We start from the raw sequence: 17,500 nt of genomic DNA on the forward strand, positions 1-17,500 counted from the left end.
AGATATATGCGATATATGCTATATATATATATATAATTTGTCTCAGCTCAACTCAGTCACCTCATCTGTGTTAAATATTGGGTGGAATGGGTGGAAGTCAACAGGGTCTCATTGACTACCTATGATTGTAGTATTTAAATATGAGAGAATTGCCTATCATCTCCGTACAGACACAGAGAGGCAGACGTGGGTAATGTGTGTCATTGTGCACACCACACTGATGGCCCTGCACAGACTCTATGACTGCCATTGTGCAGGACCATAGCTTTATCAGCGGGACTTTATGACTGGAAGAAGTTACTATCTGATGACACAAAGGCAGTTATATCAAATGACTGTGATGCTGAGTTATACATAATTATGGGCAGAGAAGTTTTGCAATATTTAATTCAAACATGATTATGACTGTCCATGTAATATGAACTGCTCTGTGGTAGCAGATTGCTGTGTGTCACTCCCCCTTGTGACCCTGTTCTTCACTCCCTCCTTTCTCTCCTTCTTTGTCTGTCCCTCCCTCTCTCCATCATCCCTTCCTCTCTTTCCCTCTCTCTCCTTCTCTCCTTCCCTTCCTCTCCCTCTCTCTCCTCCTCCCTCTCCCTCTCTCCCCTCCCTCTCCGTCTTTCTCTCCCTCTCCCACCCTCCCTCCCTCTCTTTCCCTCTCTCCCTGTCCATCCCTCGTCCTCTCTCTCTTCCTCCCTCTCTCTCCCTGTCCATCTCTCCCCCTCCTGCTCCCTCTCTCTCTCCCTCTCTCCCTCTCTCTCTCCCTCCCTATCTCCCTGTCCATCTCTCCCCCCTCCTGCTCTCTCCCTCTCTCCCTCTCTCCGTGTGTGTTAGAGATCGTAGAGCGGGTTAAGGAGGGTCGCTGGACGTACCTGCGTCCCCAGCTGTGTGCGCAGAGCCACAGTGAGGAGTTGGGTCTGCTAATGCAACGCTGCTGGTCTGAGGAAGCCAGCGAGAGGCCGGACTTCAACCAGATCAAAGTCATGCTTCACAAGCAAAACAGGTACCCAAGAGTCCCGCCCACCTCGTCAGCATAGACACGCCTCCTCCTCCAGGACTAAATTACACTGAAAATGACGATCGTTTGGTCGAGAGGTTTAATCTTTGTGCAGAAAACTTGCTTTTGCATTCCAAATCCACATTTCAACAGCAACTTCAAATTTAGTTGACCTCTCCCTGACCTCTCCCTGACCTTTCCCCTGGTGTGTGCAGAGGCTACGGCTCCAACATCCTGGACAACCTGCTGTCTCGGATGGAGCAGTACGCAAACAACCTGGAGGAGCTGGTGGAGGAGAGGACCCAGGCGTACCATGAGGAGAAGCGTAAGGCCGAGGCCCTGCTCTACCAGATCCTGCCTCAGTGAGTTGGGGCCCCTGGCTGGGGGCCCGCCCGCCAACGCGCCGCTAGCAGCAGGAACCAGCTCTTCCTGTGCTCCCCATCACGGGCTGCCATTGGTTGTGTGTTGCAGCTCCGTGGCCGAGCAGCTGAAGAGGGGGGAGACGGTGCAGGCGGAGGCCTTTGACTCCGTCACCATCTACTTCAGTGACATCGTGGGCTTCACCGCCCTGTCTGCGGAGAGCACGCCCATGCAGGTGACCGGCCCCTCCTCCTCCGTCCATACTCTGTAGCGGCAGACGGACAGGAAATGACACGGGGGAGGCAGGAAGACGTCACGATTGGCCGCGGCGTCTGTACGGAAGCCGTGTCTCCACTCACGTGTCCGATTCTTCGTCCTTTAGGTCGTGACTTTGCTGAACGACCTGTACACGTGCTTCGACGCCATAATCGACAACTTCGACGTTTACAAGGTAACGAAGAATGACCGTCGGCGTTTCTTTGTGCAGGATATCTTGAGTCTCAAAGCTTCTTGTGACCGAAACCCACAGCATGGGAGCAGAACTGTGTCTCTGTGGCGCCCTCAGGTGGAGACCATTGGCGATGCGTATATGGTGGTGTCGGGGCTGCCCGTGAGGAACGGGAAGCTCCACGGCAGGGAGATCGCCCGCATGTCTCTGGCCCTGCTGGAGGCCGTTCACTCCTTCAGGATCCGCCATCGCCCCGACCAGCAGCTGCGGCTACGGATAGGCATCCACAGTGGTGAGGGCACAGGGGTCAGAGTTGAAAGGCACGGGAAGGTGAAAGGTCATGTCAACGCGTCCTTCCCCTTCGTCCACGTGAGAAAAGAGCAGTGATGTCAGTGTGCAGTTTGCTCTGCTATTGGTGGAAAAGCTTAATCCATTTATGAGACGACCCTGAGACGGCCTTGAGACAGCCTTGAGACAGTCCTGAGACGGCCCTGAGCCGGCCCTGAGAGGGCCCTGAGCCGGCCCTGAGACAGCCCTGAAACAGCCCTTAGCCAGCCCAGAGCCGGCCCTGAGACAGCCTTGAGACAGCTTTGAGACAGTCCTGAGACAGCCCTGAGCCGGCCCTGAGACGGCCCTGAGACAGCCCTGAGACGGCCCTGAGACAGCTTTGAGACAGTCCTGAGAAAGCCCTGAGACAGCCTTGAGACAGCCCTGAGACAGCCCTTAGCCATCCCTGAGCCAGCCCTGAGATGGCCCTGAGACGGCCAAGTCCAGAGTAAGTTGTGGAGGCTTAATGAAAACACGTGCATGCGTATTAACACACACTCGTGTGTTTGTGTGTGTTCCTGTACGTTTCCAGGCCCTGTGTGCGCTGGTGTGGTTGGACTGAAGATGCCCAGGTATTGTTTGTTTGGTGACACGGTCAACACGGCCTCACGCATGGAGTCAAACGGGGAGGGTGAGTCACCCACGAGTCCTCACGCATGCAGAAAGCATCCGCACACCACCGCGGTGATTCACTTTTACATATCCGTCAGATTCAGAGTGAATGCTAACTGGAAACGTAGCTACGAAAATGCTAGTGATTCTCAAAACTTTGAAGGTAACTTTAAGATATGAAGTGCCTGATATTTGTCCATACAACATAGCTGTAAACGCGTGGAGCAAATCTGAAGTGCTCCTCAGCACACGCTCGGCTGGTGATTACGCAGGTTCTGTATCATTTGCTTCACGGGTTCTGTATGCAGAGTTTAATGACACATATTCAGGTTATAATCAGACGTATGTAGGTTTTAATCACACGCATTCGGTTTTAGCACTAGAGACGCTAATGTAAGCGTTAATGTCTGGTCTCCTGGTAGCTCTGAAGATCCATGTCTCCGAGGCCACACGTACAGTGCTGCAGGAGTTCAACTGCTTCCAGCTGGAGCTGAGAGGAGACGTGGAGATGAAAGGGAAAGGCAGGATGAGGACCTACTGGCTGCTGGGGGAGAGCAACAGTGAGCGCGTCTGACGCCCACAGAGGGCGAGAAAAACGCTTTCGTGTGAGAGAGGCGCGGAGCCGAACGGAGAGAAATTCAAAAAATGAAGCAGCAAAAACAAAATGTTTACAGGCACGAACAGCCTCTGGACGGAGAGACGGGGAGACGAACGTGGTGGAGAACCAGCAAGAGGAGCTTCAGGGGGTTCAGGGAACTTTCTACTGCCTCTCAAACGTTCAGGGTTCTGTCGTGTGTGAGTCTCACAGGGTTCAGTTTGTCTGGTTTGGACAAAGTGAATAAAAGATCTGCACCCTTTGGAGGAGCAGTTGGAAGATGACGTGAAGGACTCCCTCATTCAGTGTCGCGAGCGTTGCCTGTGGTGTTTGAGTGAGGAGAGTGCCATCTAGTGGCCTGATGCCGTAAGTGTGTTTGCGTTGCTGAACATGCGGGAGGTTTTCCTCAGACTTGCAGGCTTCATAGAAGAGCGTAGGGGCCTGGTGGTCTCGTTTCAGCAGTTTCATTTTGAGTAAAAGCAAAATGGTGATGTTTTTTCCTCCTGCAAATGAATTGTCTTGTCTGTTACTATTCAGTACTGCCCAACAGCCAGTATTTCAGTACATGAGCGACAAGGCCATGGACCTATCAGCTCTTCCCATCTGAACCTTAAATGCAGTTTTAATGGTTTGTGAATAGAACAGTCTTTAGACATACAAATTCAAATACAAGATACAATACCAATACAAAATAACCTGAAGTTCTCTGTGGGAGGGGAGGGAAAATATGATATACAGGGGGTAGAGATAATGGGAGCAAAATATTATAAATTTAAAAGTGACTAAATGTTAATTAAAAAGCAATATCTCTGTATTTTTATTTGTAGTATTTACACTAATTAACAATGCATTATTATGGATTTAAAAATCTTATAAAATCTACACTTAGAAGTTTTAAAGCAATATGAGGCACCAGAACCGACACAAACAGGAGGAATTGTGTCAGGAAGCAGGATGCTGTAATGTCAGCATTCACAAACAGGGTTAGGAAGACAGTTCAAAGTTCACTGACAGGATTTGGAAGGGTTCAAAGGGCACCTGCTACATAATGCTGAATATCAGCCTTAAACATACCTCAGATTCCTGTGGTCCAGCTCCGCGATCGGCATTAGACTGGACTTGTTTCTGTTGCTACAGCCACAAAGATGAAGTTTAGGGGCGTTCATTCTGAAAGCAGTCCAAAGAAAGTCAGTATTACCAGCAACACTCACGCAGACCCGAGGGAGTTCATCCTAAACGAGAGGAAAAGCGTTCTGTTTATCCACTTTTTCCAAAGATCGGCAATGACCTAATGGGGTGTGCGAGACCTCTGTCTGAGATCCTGTTCAGCAGTAGTGTTCAGCAGAAGAATCATCAAGTGTATTTTCCCCCAACTACAAGGTATGAAGCTGCTTAAAGATATAACGCCTGTAGGCACGCATACTGCCTCTGATGTACATTTATGTCTACCTCCTGTATATTCATATTATATTTGATGTATACAGTATGAATATTACGCAGAGTACATATACAGAATGTTCAAAAGATCATACGGACGTGTGTGTTTTTGATGTGACGGGAGCCTTTGAATCTCACTTCTCGGAGGGCCCAGAGTTCAGCCCTCTTCCCCCACGTTAGCACCGCTACTCATCCAGTTCATTCCCACATGACTTCAATCATGTGTCTGAGGGAGAAATTACCCAACTGTCCTGGACACAGGCCTTGCAAGAATATAGTCTGACTCCCCTGATTTAGACTATAAGGACAGGCAACCTTTCATTTGTCTTAATAAGGTGTGATTTAAGATGCTTTCTACCTTAAGCACCGGTTGCCAGTACCATAAAAAAGTCCTTGTAGAGTTAAAAAGGATGAAGTGCCTTGCTTAACAACACCAAGGCAGATGCTGGAATCTGGTAGTTCTGATTAAACAAATTCTCACTAGCTGGTTAAATTAAAATGACAGTTACAGTGAAAAGTGCCAGCAGCCCACTGGGAATTGCCTTGTGTCGGGTGTGATGGTACAGCCAGGAGAAGCATTTTCTTTACAGTCTCTTCCTGTTAACACAAGCTGCTCAGATCACTTCACTGTCAATACTTGTCTCCCTGGTCCTTGTGTCTTTGTCTAGTTCATACACTTGTCACATGAGTTCTGGGGTAAACGCTATTCCATCAGGCTATGTGAATTACTGGTATTGTGTTATTTCAATAAGATTTATTTTGGTTATTCCAATTGCTAAGTACATAACATTGGTCTTTCCCCACTCAAAGGACTTGTTCTGACATTGTGAGGAACTTGTTTGTTGTGTTGAAACTGTGTTTCATGTTTGATGGTATTCTCAAAGGCCTGGTAAGTGCTAATGCGCAGGGAGAGACAGGGCTGAAAAGATACAGCATCACCTGTAACACTGCCGTCTCTCTCCTAAAGACCAGGGCCGAGACACCGCCACCCATCACCTCGCTCGCTGACCTCTGGACCGAGCACTACATGTGGATCATAAACAACTCCTCGTGGGAATGTGTCGTGGGTTCCTATGAAACTACGTAAATGCTCTGGGGGGAAAAAGTGAATCCCTCGCTCACAATCGCACTGCATCATGGCAACTATCCAACTGTAGCAACTCGCCACAAGAATACGACATCCTGTGGTGGACGTGTTTTCTGTTGTTTCCGTTTTCATGTGAGGTGTTATAGAATCAACTCAACTTTTCCCCTCGGAAAGGGCTTGAATGATTGTTCTTTTTTTATTAGGCATCTTAAAATGGTGATTTGGGTAAGTGGATCAGTGGGTGATAAAACAAATTGATATATATTACAAATATATGTTCCTGGTGAGTGTTTATGTATTCTTTTTTGTGCGATTGGGCCCTGGTAAGGCCATGTAACAATAAATCATACACATAACGCAGTACAATCATTGCTAGCATACTTCAAGACATATAATATTACAGTTTGCAAAAGGTATTTGGTTTGTTTTTCACTTTTAAAGAAACTCCCACAATGTTTACCTTTGGATCTTTAAAAAGTTAGCTAGTTGATATGCCTATCAGTACAAAACACTAAAGTCTTTTTAAATAAGAGAATTCACGTTATGTTAAATGGGTCACAACTTTGCTCCTTGTATTTACAGCAGTGCATTATGATGATGGCTGCATGGGTCTCACTGCTTGTTAAGATTAATCATACCAGATATGCTGTACTGGTTAAACCACTTTATTCAGAAGTCTCTCTTGTTAGATACATCTTTTAGCTGTTTACTTGGAGTTTATAGGCCATGAGTTGCTATGCAAAATTAGTGGTAAGGCTCCACTAGCTCTTCATCAAATGGTTAGTTTCTGACCAAATGACTGGTTAGATTTTCTGGGAAGGGAGAAGACTCTCAAAAGCAGGATTACTGTCTGTAACTGTACACCTAGAAAATGCACCTATATGAGCGGTGTACCTAATAAAGGGCCAGTACAATCCGTTTTCCAAATTTGTTCCCTTCTTGATCTTATATTACCCGTCAAAAAATAAATATGTCACGTTCAAAATATAAACCTGCTAAAAAAAATAATAAACTTCGTCAAACTCTGATAAAACAAACCAGCCAACCAAACAAACAAAAAAAACTAAAGCGAACATTTAAAAACACCTCAGACAAACATGGTGTATCCCAGCTTTGCGACTAGGGGACTGGAAACCTGTCGGCTTTCTGAAGTGAAAGGTAGAATAATTGTAATCTGTAAAATAATTCAGCAAAATGTTAAAATGTAGCACCATACGTATAAATATAGTCTAATTTAAGCGGGTTGCTGATGTGGTGGCAAATTACATGTTGTTAAAGGGGAAACGTTTATGCAGCGCTTCAATCATATTCCCACTGAGGTAAATATGTTTTCACCTGTCCGATAAGACACCTGATTAATTAATGAGATTTTCATTAATGAACGATAAAATATCGTTTGTCAATAGCGCCCTCATCCGATGAAATGACCTGCGTCAATAGCTTAGCAGTCAAATTTCTTTCTTTCTTTTTTTTTTCGTTTTACTTTCAGTCTAAAACATTTCAAGCATTTACAATCTTTAAATGCTTTAAATCTTTACACGCGCGAACCGGCTTCTAAATGAAGGTAACTTCTAGGAGCTTTTATGACAGGCCTCGTCTGACGCGACTGCCCCGCCGTTCCCCTGTAGCGATTGGCAATTTGCGCCGTCAATCAAAATTACCCGGCGCCCGATTTGTACAAACGTGTCTTCGTCCCGCCTCCCCCCAAGCGAAGGAATACTTCCGCTAGGCCACCATGCCCTGCGGAAGTCGAATTGTTGTAGTCGGACACTGGCGAAAACACCGGAGCGGTCGCGCGAAGGTGGCGGAAAAACGAGTCACAAACACCCCGTGCGCGCCGAGGACCGCGCGGAAAAACGAGTTAATTAGTAAATAAGCAAACGAGACCCTCGAAAATACTGAGAAAGAGGGGTTTTTTTGGCGAGAGGCCCCGCTCCCTAGCCCTCTTCACCCCTGAAGTCCCGCGAGGCGAGGCGGGAGGCGATGGAGCCGTCACCGGCCAAGGGGAGAGCGCAGGGCCGCCTGCTGGTGTCCACCAGCCTGGACGCCAAGGACGAGCTGGAGGAGGTAGGGACGCCGTGTGGGGCTGCGGTTCTTCCGAAGCACGTATTTAATAACCCCCCCTTTGTGTCAGGTACCGTGAAATAAAAACATACTATAGAAAAAACATGCACAGAGAACACAGTGGAGGCAGCTTTGTGTGGTCATCGTTTGGTCAAGTTTTCACATGTTTCTCCATTTCATATGATGTAGACGTAAAGTGGCTTATATAATGTAATATCTATGTTAAAATCAGAATTGTAGATTTCAGATCAGCAAGGTGGAAAGCCCAGTAACGTTGCTTTAATAGTGTTAAGGTCCTAAATATTGGCTATAACCGAGAAAGAGTGACATGATCACACTGAAGATGATAACTGTGCCCAAGGACTTATACAATATTATTCTGAGACAGACGCCTCACTTAATTTATGCTCAACACCTGCTGTTTGTGACCATTTGCACGAGATGTCTACTGTACTTTTTCATATGCTTACTGTTATGAAGTTATTGCAACACGGTGATTAGGTCCACTATTAATGAAGGTTCCTTACTGTCTCACCAGCTTGTGCACGCACACTTCTTAAACATCTCCCTCTTTTGTCTGTGTACGTTTCAGCGGCTGGAGAGATGCGTAGCGATCACTACATCCATCACCAATGGGCTGTCGGAGAGAGAAGCTAACGACGCCCTCACTGCCCATGTAGGCTTGCTTGCTTCTCACTTAGCACACCGTGCTCACGCAGGAACCGAGATCGGTGCGCACGAAGATCAGCCCACAGCTAGGAGTAGTTAGCACACAGTCTGGGTTCTGTTCAAAGTAAACACCTCTATTAAGTGATGTAAAATAAAACAGTGCTCCTCCACTCCTTGTTATTCTTCTTTGACAGAAGTCAGACAAATAACAAGCAGACATTAAACACTAATAATACCATCTAATTTTAGAGTGTTTACATGATCCACACAGTGTTACAGCCAGACTGTAAACACTAATAACACAGTGTTGTTTTAGCCTGGTTATATGAAGGCAATAAATATAATAATGTGGTGACCCACCGTTGCCCAGTCCGTTTCCCTGTGGAGGTCCGTGGCTGTTCTGTTGGCACCGCCAGGTTCTGGACTGGTGTCAAAATCGACAAGAGAGGTTTTTCTAAATCCTGACTAGAAAAATATTGAGAAGATGGTATTGTTATTACAACCCTTGAGGACAGCGGGTTTTGCAGGGTAACAGAAGAGAACATGTAAACAGTTGTATTGTCAGGTTTCGTTTCATTACCTCAGATGCACTGTGAGATGTGTGTTTGGGGTTCTTTCAGGGCACTTTTTACATCGTTATGGATTTTCTACATTTCACGTATGCGGTTGACGTGTGGGCAGGTGTTTCGTCTCAGGTCTCTTGGTTTGTCTTGGTTAATGATGGTGTGTGCTTTTATAACAGAGCAAATAATTGATGGTGTGTGTGTGTGTGTGTGTGTGTGTGTGTGAGAAGGTGTGTAAGGGTCCTCAACAGCACGAGGAAGTGTGCCTTGGCCTGTTCACTCTGCTGCTTACAGAGCCTACGCAAGCACAGCGGGTAAGTCGTTACACACACACACACACACACACAAGGTTGTCATCCCTACCATGTCTGTTTCCTACTTTATTATATGTAACCAGCTGTATTTCATACTCCAGGGCCTCTGGTCCATGTTGTGGATACATGGCATACTGTAGTATTCTCACTCCAACTTGCTGATTCCCGTCTGAATAGTCCCCACTCTTAGCCACTCCTCTCTCACGTGGTGAAGTGTTACATAGTGTCTGGTGTTTTACCTGGTGAGGTGTTACATAGTGAGTGTGCCGTTTTCATGAGGTGTTGTTACACCTCACTGAGGTGTTAAATAGAATATGTCTGGTGTTTATTCTGGTGAGTTGTTATGTAGCGAGAGTCTGGTGTTTTACCCAGCGCGGTGTCGCATAGTGAGTGTTTTGCTGTTACATAATGAAGAGTAACAGCGCGCGTCTTCTCACAGTGTTACAGGGACCTGACACTGGTCAACCGCGACGGCATGAATGTCGTCCTCATCAAGATTAACCAGATCCTCATGGAGAAGTTCCTCAAACTGCAGGAAGTGTGTCGCACACAGGTGACGCCCCGGACCTCCAATGAGAAACAGGGAGACACCAGCACTGAACTGGCCTTCTGACACTGAACACGCTGTGTGTGTGTGTGTGTGTGTGTGTGTGTACACAGTTGGTGTGGTTGGTAAGAGAGCTGGTGAAGAGCAGCGTTATAGGAGCTGATGGAGTCCTGATGACGCTGATGAAGCAGATCGCTGGTGCGTTTCAAGCACACACACACACACCCCTCCGACACACAGTCAAACCGGCACACCTTCTTAAGTGTCATATCAGAAGGGGGTAATGTATTACTGTAACCTGAACACTGTTCCCTGTAACATCTTACAGTTCAAATACCTGAGATTGCTTTAGCATTGTTTTTTCTCCATTGCTTATATGTAATATCATGTGGACACTCCAACATAGAATGTTCTGGAAGTCTAAGTTACGGCCTACCGACTGTGTGCATTCTGGTCTCTGCCTTTCCTGTTGGTACAGATCTTTATGGGTTTGAAAGTAACATTAGAGTAATGTGTAGTGTGGCCACTTTATGAGTAATTGCATTACATTTTGAGAGAGGTAAATGGGCGACTGTAATTCATGATGTTTTTGAGTAACTGCCCCAGTGGTACCTGCTAGTAGTGTGTTGCTGATCTGTGGTCTTCTGTAGGAGGAGACCTTTCCAGTAAAAACCTGTGGCTGGCTGAAAATGTCCTGGACATCTTGGTGGATCAAAGGTAAAGGGCTTTTCTCATTTCCTGGAGCTCATCATGGTGGGACCTGGGGCCTGGACGACATCTTCACTAAACTCTCTCCACTATTTACCATTTGATGTGTCCAGCTTGGTACACGGCTGTTTGTTCAGAAACATGAACGCTGAAGGTTGTGTGTTTGACTAGTTCAACCCTGCTTAATGAACATGCAATCTACTGTGTGTGTGTGTGTGTGTGTGTGTGTGTGTGGTGTGTGTGTGGTGTGTGTGTGTGTGGTGTGTGTGTGTGTGTGTGTGTGTGTGTGTGTGTGTATGTATGTGTGTGTGTGTGTGTGTGTTTGCAGGGAGTGGGTGTTGAAGAGTGGAATGCTGGTTGCCATGTCCGTGTACACATACCTGCGCCTCATCGTTGACCACGGCACCCCAAACCTCCTGTCCCTCCGCCAGAGAGAGGTGGACTTCTGCGTGGGCCTGCTCCGGGAGAGGGTGAGGTGGGGCGGAGCTAGGGGCGGGGCAGAGGCAGGGTGGTCACGCCCATACAGGCCCCTGTCCTGTATGACGAGCAGCACCTGCCTGTGTCTGCAATGTGGCCTGTTGGTATAGCAGAGGCAATGCGCTTACAGACTGGAGCATGCAAATGAAGGAGAGAATAAAAAGATATATCTCTCTCTCTCTCACTCTCTCTCTCACTCTCAGTTCATGGAGTGCTTCATCATCGGGAGGGATTTGGTGAGGCTGTTGCAGAACGTGGCTCGTATTCCTGAGATGGAGCTTCTGTGGAAGGACCTATTGCACAATCCCCAGAGTCTGAGCCCACAGTTCACCGGTACGTGTGTTTGGTACCGGCGCTTGTGTGTGTGTGTGAGCCCACAGTTCACCGGTACGTGTGTTTGTTACCTGTGTGTGTGTGTGTGAGCCCACAGTTCACCGGTACGTGTGTTTGGTACCGGTGAACTGTTCAGTCAGACAGATATTTGTTGTGAAACGAAGTAGTTACAATTTCAATCATTTTCAAGTACTTTAGCCTAAATTCCAGCACTTTTCAAACCTGAAACACAAAGCAACATTAAAATTCGTCAGATAAATGTTCCTTCCCCTGAGGGATGTTTCTTTATACTACCACATATCGTTCGCGCGAGGTGTGGCGGAGTCACGCACTATGGTCACTTGGGAGACGGCTGCCCGCATTGTTTCACTTTCAGCATATTACTTGGGATGTCTACGTCTCAAGTGATTGAATAAATTTGTTGTACTGGCATCGGACGTTTTCACGTGTTCTTTGCATACATATCGCTGTAGTTTGGTCTTGGTCAGTGGAAGAAAATCCGAATCAATTTCAGATTACAGATGAGGATTTCCTCTTCTTTACCAGCTCCTCAGTTTGGCTTTCAGCCTTCGTTGTCCACGCAGTTTTTTAGTTTGCCCTACGTCTGACGCATCGGTGGGAACCAGCATTAAAAAAAGTAATTGCGCTGATTGGCAAAGGCGATCTATACGATTTCTCTAATTTGGTAGATCGCTTGCGATTCTCCACTCGTTATCGCCATTCACGATTTTATATCGTCATATCGTGCACCCTATGTATATGTATATGTGTGTATATATCCTGGACATTGGGGCATTGCTGTCATATACATGAAGAGTGCTACAATGTGTGTGTGTGTGTGTGTGTGTGTGTGTATGTTGTAGGTTTATTGCAGCTCCTCACCTCTCGTACATCTCGTAAATTCCTGGCCTGCCGCCTTACACCTGATATGGAGACCAAACTACTGTTCATGACCTCTAGGGTAAAATCTCACACACACACACACACACACACACACACACACACTTGGAACAGCTTCCTTGCTACAATTGTCTGCAACACAACTCTCCCCCTCTCCCTCCAACTACTCTGCTCCTCCTCTCTCTCCCTCCCTCTCTCCCCCTCCCTCTCTCCCCCTCCCTCTCTCCCCCTCCCTCTCTCTCCCTCCCTCTCTTCCCCTCCCTCTCTCCCCCTCCCTCTCTCCCCCTCCCCTCTCTCCCCCTCCCTCTCTCACCCTCCCTCTCTCCCCCTCCCTCTCTCTCCTCCCTCTCTCCCCCTCCCTCTCTCTCCCTCCCTCTCTCTCCCTCCCTCTCTCCCCCTCCCTCTCTCCCCCTCCCTCTCTCCCCCTCCCTCTCTCCCCCTCCCTCTCTCCCCCTCCCTCTCTCTCCCTCCCTCTCTCTCCCTCCCTCTCTCCCCCTCCCTCTCTCCCCCTCCCTCTCTCCTCCCTCCCTCTCTCCCCCTCCCTCTCTCCCCCTCCCTCTCTCTCCCTCCCTCTCTCTCCCTCCCTCTCTCCCCCTCCCTCTCTCCCCCTCCCTCTCTCTCCCTCCCTCTCTCCCCCTCCCTCTCTCTCCCTCCCTCTCTCTCCCTCCCTCTCTCCCCCTCCCTCTCTCCCCCCCCTCTCTCTCCCTCCTTCTCTCCCCCTCCCTCTCTCCCCCTCCCTCTCTCCCCCCCCTCCCCTCTCTCCCCCTCCCTCCCTCTCTCTCCCTCCCTCTCTCCCCCTCCCTCTCTCTCTCTCCGGACAGGTCCGTTTTGGTCAACAGAAGCGCTACCAGGACTGGTTCCAGAGACAGTACCTGTCCACGGCGGAGAGCCAGTCTCTGCGCTGTGACCTCATCCGCTACATCTGCGGCGTGGTGCACCCGTCCAACGAGGTGCTGAGCTCGGACATCCTGCCCCGCTGGGCCATCATCGGCTGGCTCCTCACCACCTGCACAGTAAGCCCGAGCGCTCGAAGCCGTGCGTGCGCGTGAGTGTGTGTGTGTGTGTGTGTGTGAGAGAGGCTTTGGGTAAGCTGTTCTGTTCTCTACAGTCCAACGTGGCGGCGTCCAATGCCAAACTGGCCCTGTTCTACGACTGGCTCTTCTTCAACCCCGAGAAGGACAGCATCATGAACATCGGTGAGAAGATGAATGTTCCTCACACGTTCCTCACACTCCGGTCGCCAGTTCTTCAGGATGAACAACTTCATCTTGTGTGTGTGTGTGTGTGTGTGTGGCAGAGCCAGCCATCCTGGTGATGCACCACTCGATGAAGCCCCATCCCGCCATCACTGCCACGCTGCTGGACTTCATGTGTCGAGTGAGTATTCCTCACGTGAACCTCGTGGTCACTGCCATCAACACTGACCGAGACGGAGCGCCAAACAAGTGGTGGTGTAGTGTGTGAACGGCTGCATCTACCATTCTAACATAACACATTTATAATCTCACTGTGGGTTTTGTATTAGTTTGTTACATTCTCTCTCTCTCTCTCTCTCTCTCAGATAATCCCTCACTTCTTTCCCCCACTGGAGGGTCAGGTACGCCAAGGGGTCTTTAACTCCCTCAACTTCATCATGGAGAAGAGAGTCCTAGCGTGAGCGCCATTTTCATTTTCTCATTTTTTTTTTCCCCTCAGTGCCACACACACACAGACACACACGCACCACTCTAAGTACTCTAGACTCTGTGCTCAGTCTTTGTGGTCACACTCTCTGCCCACAGTCATCTAGCGCCGCTGTTTGACAACCCCAAGCTGGACAGAGAGTTGCGCTCCATGCTGAGAGAACGCTTCCCCGAGTTCTGCAGCTCCCCATCGCCCCCTACAGAAGGTCCTCCCCACACGCCTCTCCCCACACGCCTCACCCCGACACCTTTAACACCCACGTGTTCGTCCAGTACTTTGACCGGAAAGCTCTCCGTTTTGAGCTGTACGAATGTTTCTCTTTTAGTTAAAATGGAAGAGTCCGTTCCCTTGGAAATGGACAACCATGTGATGGACAAGGAGGACGGTTGCTACGACAACACGGACGCCACCTTAGCGACGATGAGGAGGAGCTAAACAATAAGGGTGAGACACGGTGCACGTGTGAAAGCTTCTCAGCCACCCAATCAGAGAGGAGTTTCCCTCCCCTTGCCCCACCCACTCTTAATGGCGTCTTGGCAACACCCCGATGGATCCTCTTGCCCCTCCCCTTTCTGTCCCCCAGGTAAAAAACGGGAGTTCCGGTTCCATCAGATCAAGGAGACGTACGTCGAGGAGCCAGTGGACATCACGCCTTACGTGGACCAGCTGGACGAGACGCTGAAGGAGAAAGTGTTACAGTTACAGAAGGGGCAGGTGAGGCCGTTGGGGGGCGGGGCCGACCAATCGGGCGCCTTAAACGCCAGGTTAAGGATCAGCAGGGATTGGCTGATCTAATGGTTACTGTGATATTCCTTCCAGCGACACGGAAACGCAGTGCGAGATCATGCAGGAGATAGTGGACCTGATTCTGGAGGTGAGTTGAAGTCAGACGGGTCTGGTTTCGTTCAGATCGTTGAGCTCCGTTCAGATTGACGGGTCGGTTTTAGCAGGTGACGATTAAATCAGAAGGTTTGGTCAAGTCAGTTTTATTTTTATTGCGCTTTTTACAACACGTTTTGTCATCAAACAAGTGGGTCCAGATGGGTGTAAATACGCAGGTGTAGATTACAACAGTAGGTTGTGGTCTTTTAAGAAAACAACAACTACTCCAGTGTTGAAGTGAGTAGTAACGCTCGATTTTGTTTAAAGGTGTTTGTGGTTGTTCCTCAGGAGGACTTCGACTCTGAGCAGATGTCCACGCTGGCCTCGTGTTTGGCCGAACTGTTCAAGGGCCACTTCAGAGGGGACGTGCTGCCTGAGGAAATCACAGAAGAGTATGTACATGTGTGTGTGTGTGTGTGTGTGGGGGGGGGGGGGGGGGGGGGGGGGGGGTTGGTTTGAGGTATCTGTGTTTCTGCATTTCTGTATTCTTGCCTGTATGCCCATCGGTCAGCTTGGAACTATTTTTGCAGATGTGCTGACTAGATGACTGATGATGTCCACCTGGCTGGTGTGTGTGGCTGGTGTGTGTGGCTGTGCGCAGGTCCCTGGATGAGTCGGTGTGTAAGCCGGTGTGTCTGATCTTCAGGAACCTGTGTCAGATGCAGGAGGAGAACAGTGGCTTCTCCGTCTTACTCGACATGTTGGCAGAGCTCTACCAGAAACAGCCCAAGATCGGCTACCACCTCCTCTACTACCTCAAAGCAAGGTGGCCAGCCCCACCCTACACCATCTCACCAGCCCCACCCTACACCATCTCACCAGCTCCACCCTACACTATCTCACCAGCTCCACCCTACACCCTACACCATCTCACCAGCCCCACCCTACACCATCTCACCAGCTCCACCCTACACCATCTCACCAGCCCCACCCTACACCATCTCACCAGCCCCACCCTACACCATCTCACCAGCACCACCCTACACTATCTCACCAGCCCCACCCTACACCATCTCACCAGCCCCACCCTACACCATCTCACCAGCCCCACCCTACACCATCTCACCAGCACCACCCTACACCATCTCACCAGCTCCACCCTACACCATCTCACCAGCACCACCCTACACCATCTCACCAGCTCCACCCTACACCATCTCACCAGCCCCACCCTACACCATCTCACCAGCACCACCCTACACCATCTCACCAGCACCACCCTACACCATCTCACCAGCCCCACCCTACACCATCTCACCAGCTCCACCCTACACCATCTCACCAGCACCACCCTACACCATCTCACCAGCTCCACCCTACACCATCTCACCAGCCCCACCCTACACCATCTCACCAGCACCACCCTACACCATCTCACCAGCCCCACCCTACACCATCTCACCAGCTCCACCCTACACCATCTCACCAGCACCACCCTACACCATCTCACCAGCTCCACCCTACACCATCTCACCAGCTCCACCCTACACCATCTCACCAGCCCCACCCTACACCATCTCACCAGCCCCCACCCTACACCATCTCACCAGCCCCACCCTACACTATCTCACCAGCCCCACCCTACACCATCTCACCAGCCCCACCCTACACCATCTCACCAGCCCCACCCTACACCATCTCACCAGCCCCACCCTACACCATCTCACCAGCCCCACCCTACACCATCTCACCAGCTCCACCCTACACCATCTCACCAGCCCCACCCTACACCATCTCACCAGCTCCACCCTACACCATCTCACCAGCCCCACCCTACACTATCTCACCAGCCCCACCCTACACCATCTCACCAGCACCACCCTACACTATCTCACCAGCACCACCCTACACCATCTCACCAGCCCCACCCTACACCATCTCACCAGCACCACCCTACACTATCTCACCAGCACCACCCTACACCATCTCACCAGCCCCACCCTACACCATCTCACCAGCACCACCCTACACCATCTCACCAGCCCCACCCTACACCATCTCACCAGCACCACCCTACACCATCTCACCAGCCCCACCCTACACCATCTCACCAGCCCCACCCTACACCATCTCACCAGCCCCACCCTACACCATCTCACCAGCTCTACCCTACACCATCTCACCAGCCCCACCCTACACCATCTCACCAGCTCCACCCTACACCATCTCACCAGCACCACCCTACACCATCTCACCAGCCCCACCCTACACCATCTCACCAGCCCCACCCTACACCATCTCACCAGCTCCACCCTACACCATCTCACCAGCCCCACCCTACACCATCTCACCAGCCCCACCCTACACCATCTCACCAGCTCCACCCTACACCATCTCACCAGCCCCACCCTACACCATCTCACCAGCCCCACCCTACACCATCTCACCAGCTCCACCCTACACCATCTCACCAGCCCCACCCTACACCATCTCACCAGCCCCACCCTACACCATCTCACCAGCCCCACCCTACACCATCTCACCAGCTCTACCCTAC

General features: G+C 49.8%; 2 protein-coding genes across 2 annotated transcripts in view; both read left to right on the plus strand.

The window, feature by feature from the left end:
• npr1a (natriuretic peptide receptor 1a) overlaps window positions 1–3,623 on the plus strand; it is a 54,929-nt gene extending 51,306 nt beyond the window's left edge. Inside the window, exons 16-22 of the mRNA XM_077008402.1 lie at window positions 835–1,003; window positions 1,213–1,359; window positions 1,469–1,592; window positions 1,740–1,808; window positions 1,923–2,097; window positions 2,665–2,763; window positions 3,167–3,623. Coding sequence (XP_076864517.1) covers window positions 835–1,003; window positions 1,213–1,359; window positions 1,469–1,592; window positions 1,740–1,808; window positions 1,923–2,097; window positions 2,665–2,763; window positions 3,167–3,318 — 935 coding nt within the window. The 3' untranslated portion in view covers window positions 3,319–3,623. The remainder of the gene's footprint in view (window positions 1–834; window positions 1,004–1,212; window positions 1,360–1,468; window positions 1,593–1,739; window positions 1,809–1,922; window positions 2,098–2,664; window positions 2,764–3,166) is intronic.
• A 3,953-nt stretch (window positions 3,624–7,576) lies between these two features.
• ints3 (integrator complex subunit 3) overlaps window positions 7,577–17,500 on the plus strand; it is a 15,896-nt gene continuing 5,972 nt past the window's right edge. Inside the window, 20 exon segments of the mRNA XM_077008403.1 lie at window positions 7,577–7,930; window positions 8,520–8,603; window positions 9,390–9,473; window positions 9,913–10,026; window positions 10,134–10,218; window positions 10,671–10,737; window positions 11,057–11,198; window positions 11,409–11,538; window positions 12,402–12,499; window positions 13,260–13,451; window positions 13,547–13,634; window positions 13,736–13,815; window positions 14,000–14,091; window positions 14,220–14,326; window positions 14,447–14,530; window positions 14,533–14,565; window positions 14,705–14,831; window positions 14,938–14,995; window positions 15,292–15,395; window positions 15,605–15,769. Of these exon segments, the coding sequence (XP_076864518.1) occupies window positions 7,847–7,930; window positions 8,520–8,603; window positions 9,390–9,473; window positions 9,913–10,026; window positions 10,134–10,218; window positions 10,671–10,737; window positions 11,057–11,198; window positions 11,409–11,538; window positions 12,402–12,499; window positions 13,260–13,451; window positions 13,547–13,634; window positions 13,736–13,815; window positions 14,000–14,091; window positions 14,220–14,326; window positions 14,447–14,530; window positions 14,533–14,565; window positions 14,705–14,831; window positions 14,938–14,995; window positions 15,292–15,395; window positions 15,605–15,769 (2,018 nt within the window). The 5' untranslated portion in view covers window positions 7,577–7,846.

The sequence above is a fragment of the Brachyhypopomus gauderio genome, chromosome 6, assembly GCF_052324685.1.
Source record: "Brachyhypopomus gauderio isolate BG-103 chromosome 6, BGAUD_0.2, whole genome shotgun sequence".
Lineage (NCBI taxonomy): Eukaryota > Metazoa > Chordata > Actinopteri > Gymnotiformes > Hypopomidae > Brachyhypopomus > Brachyhypopomus gauderio.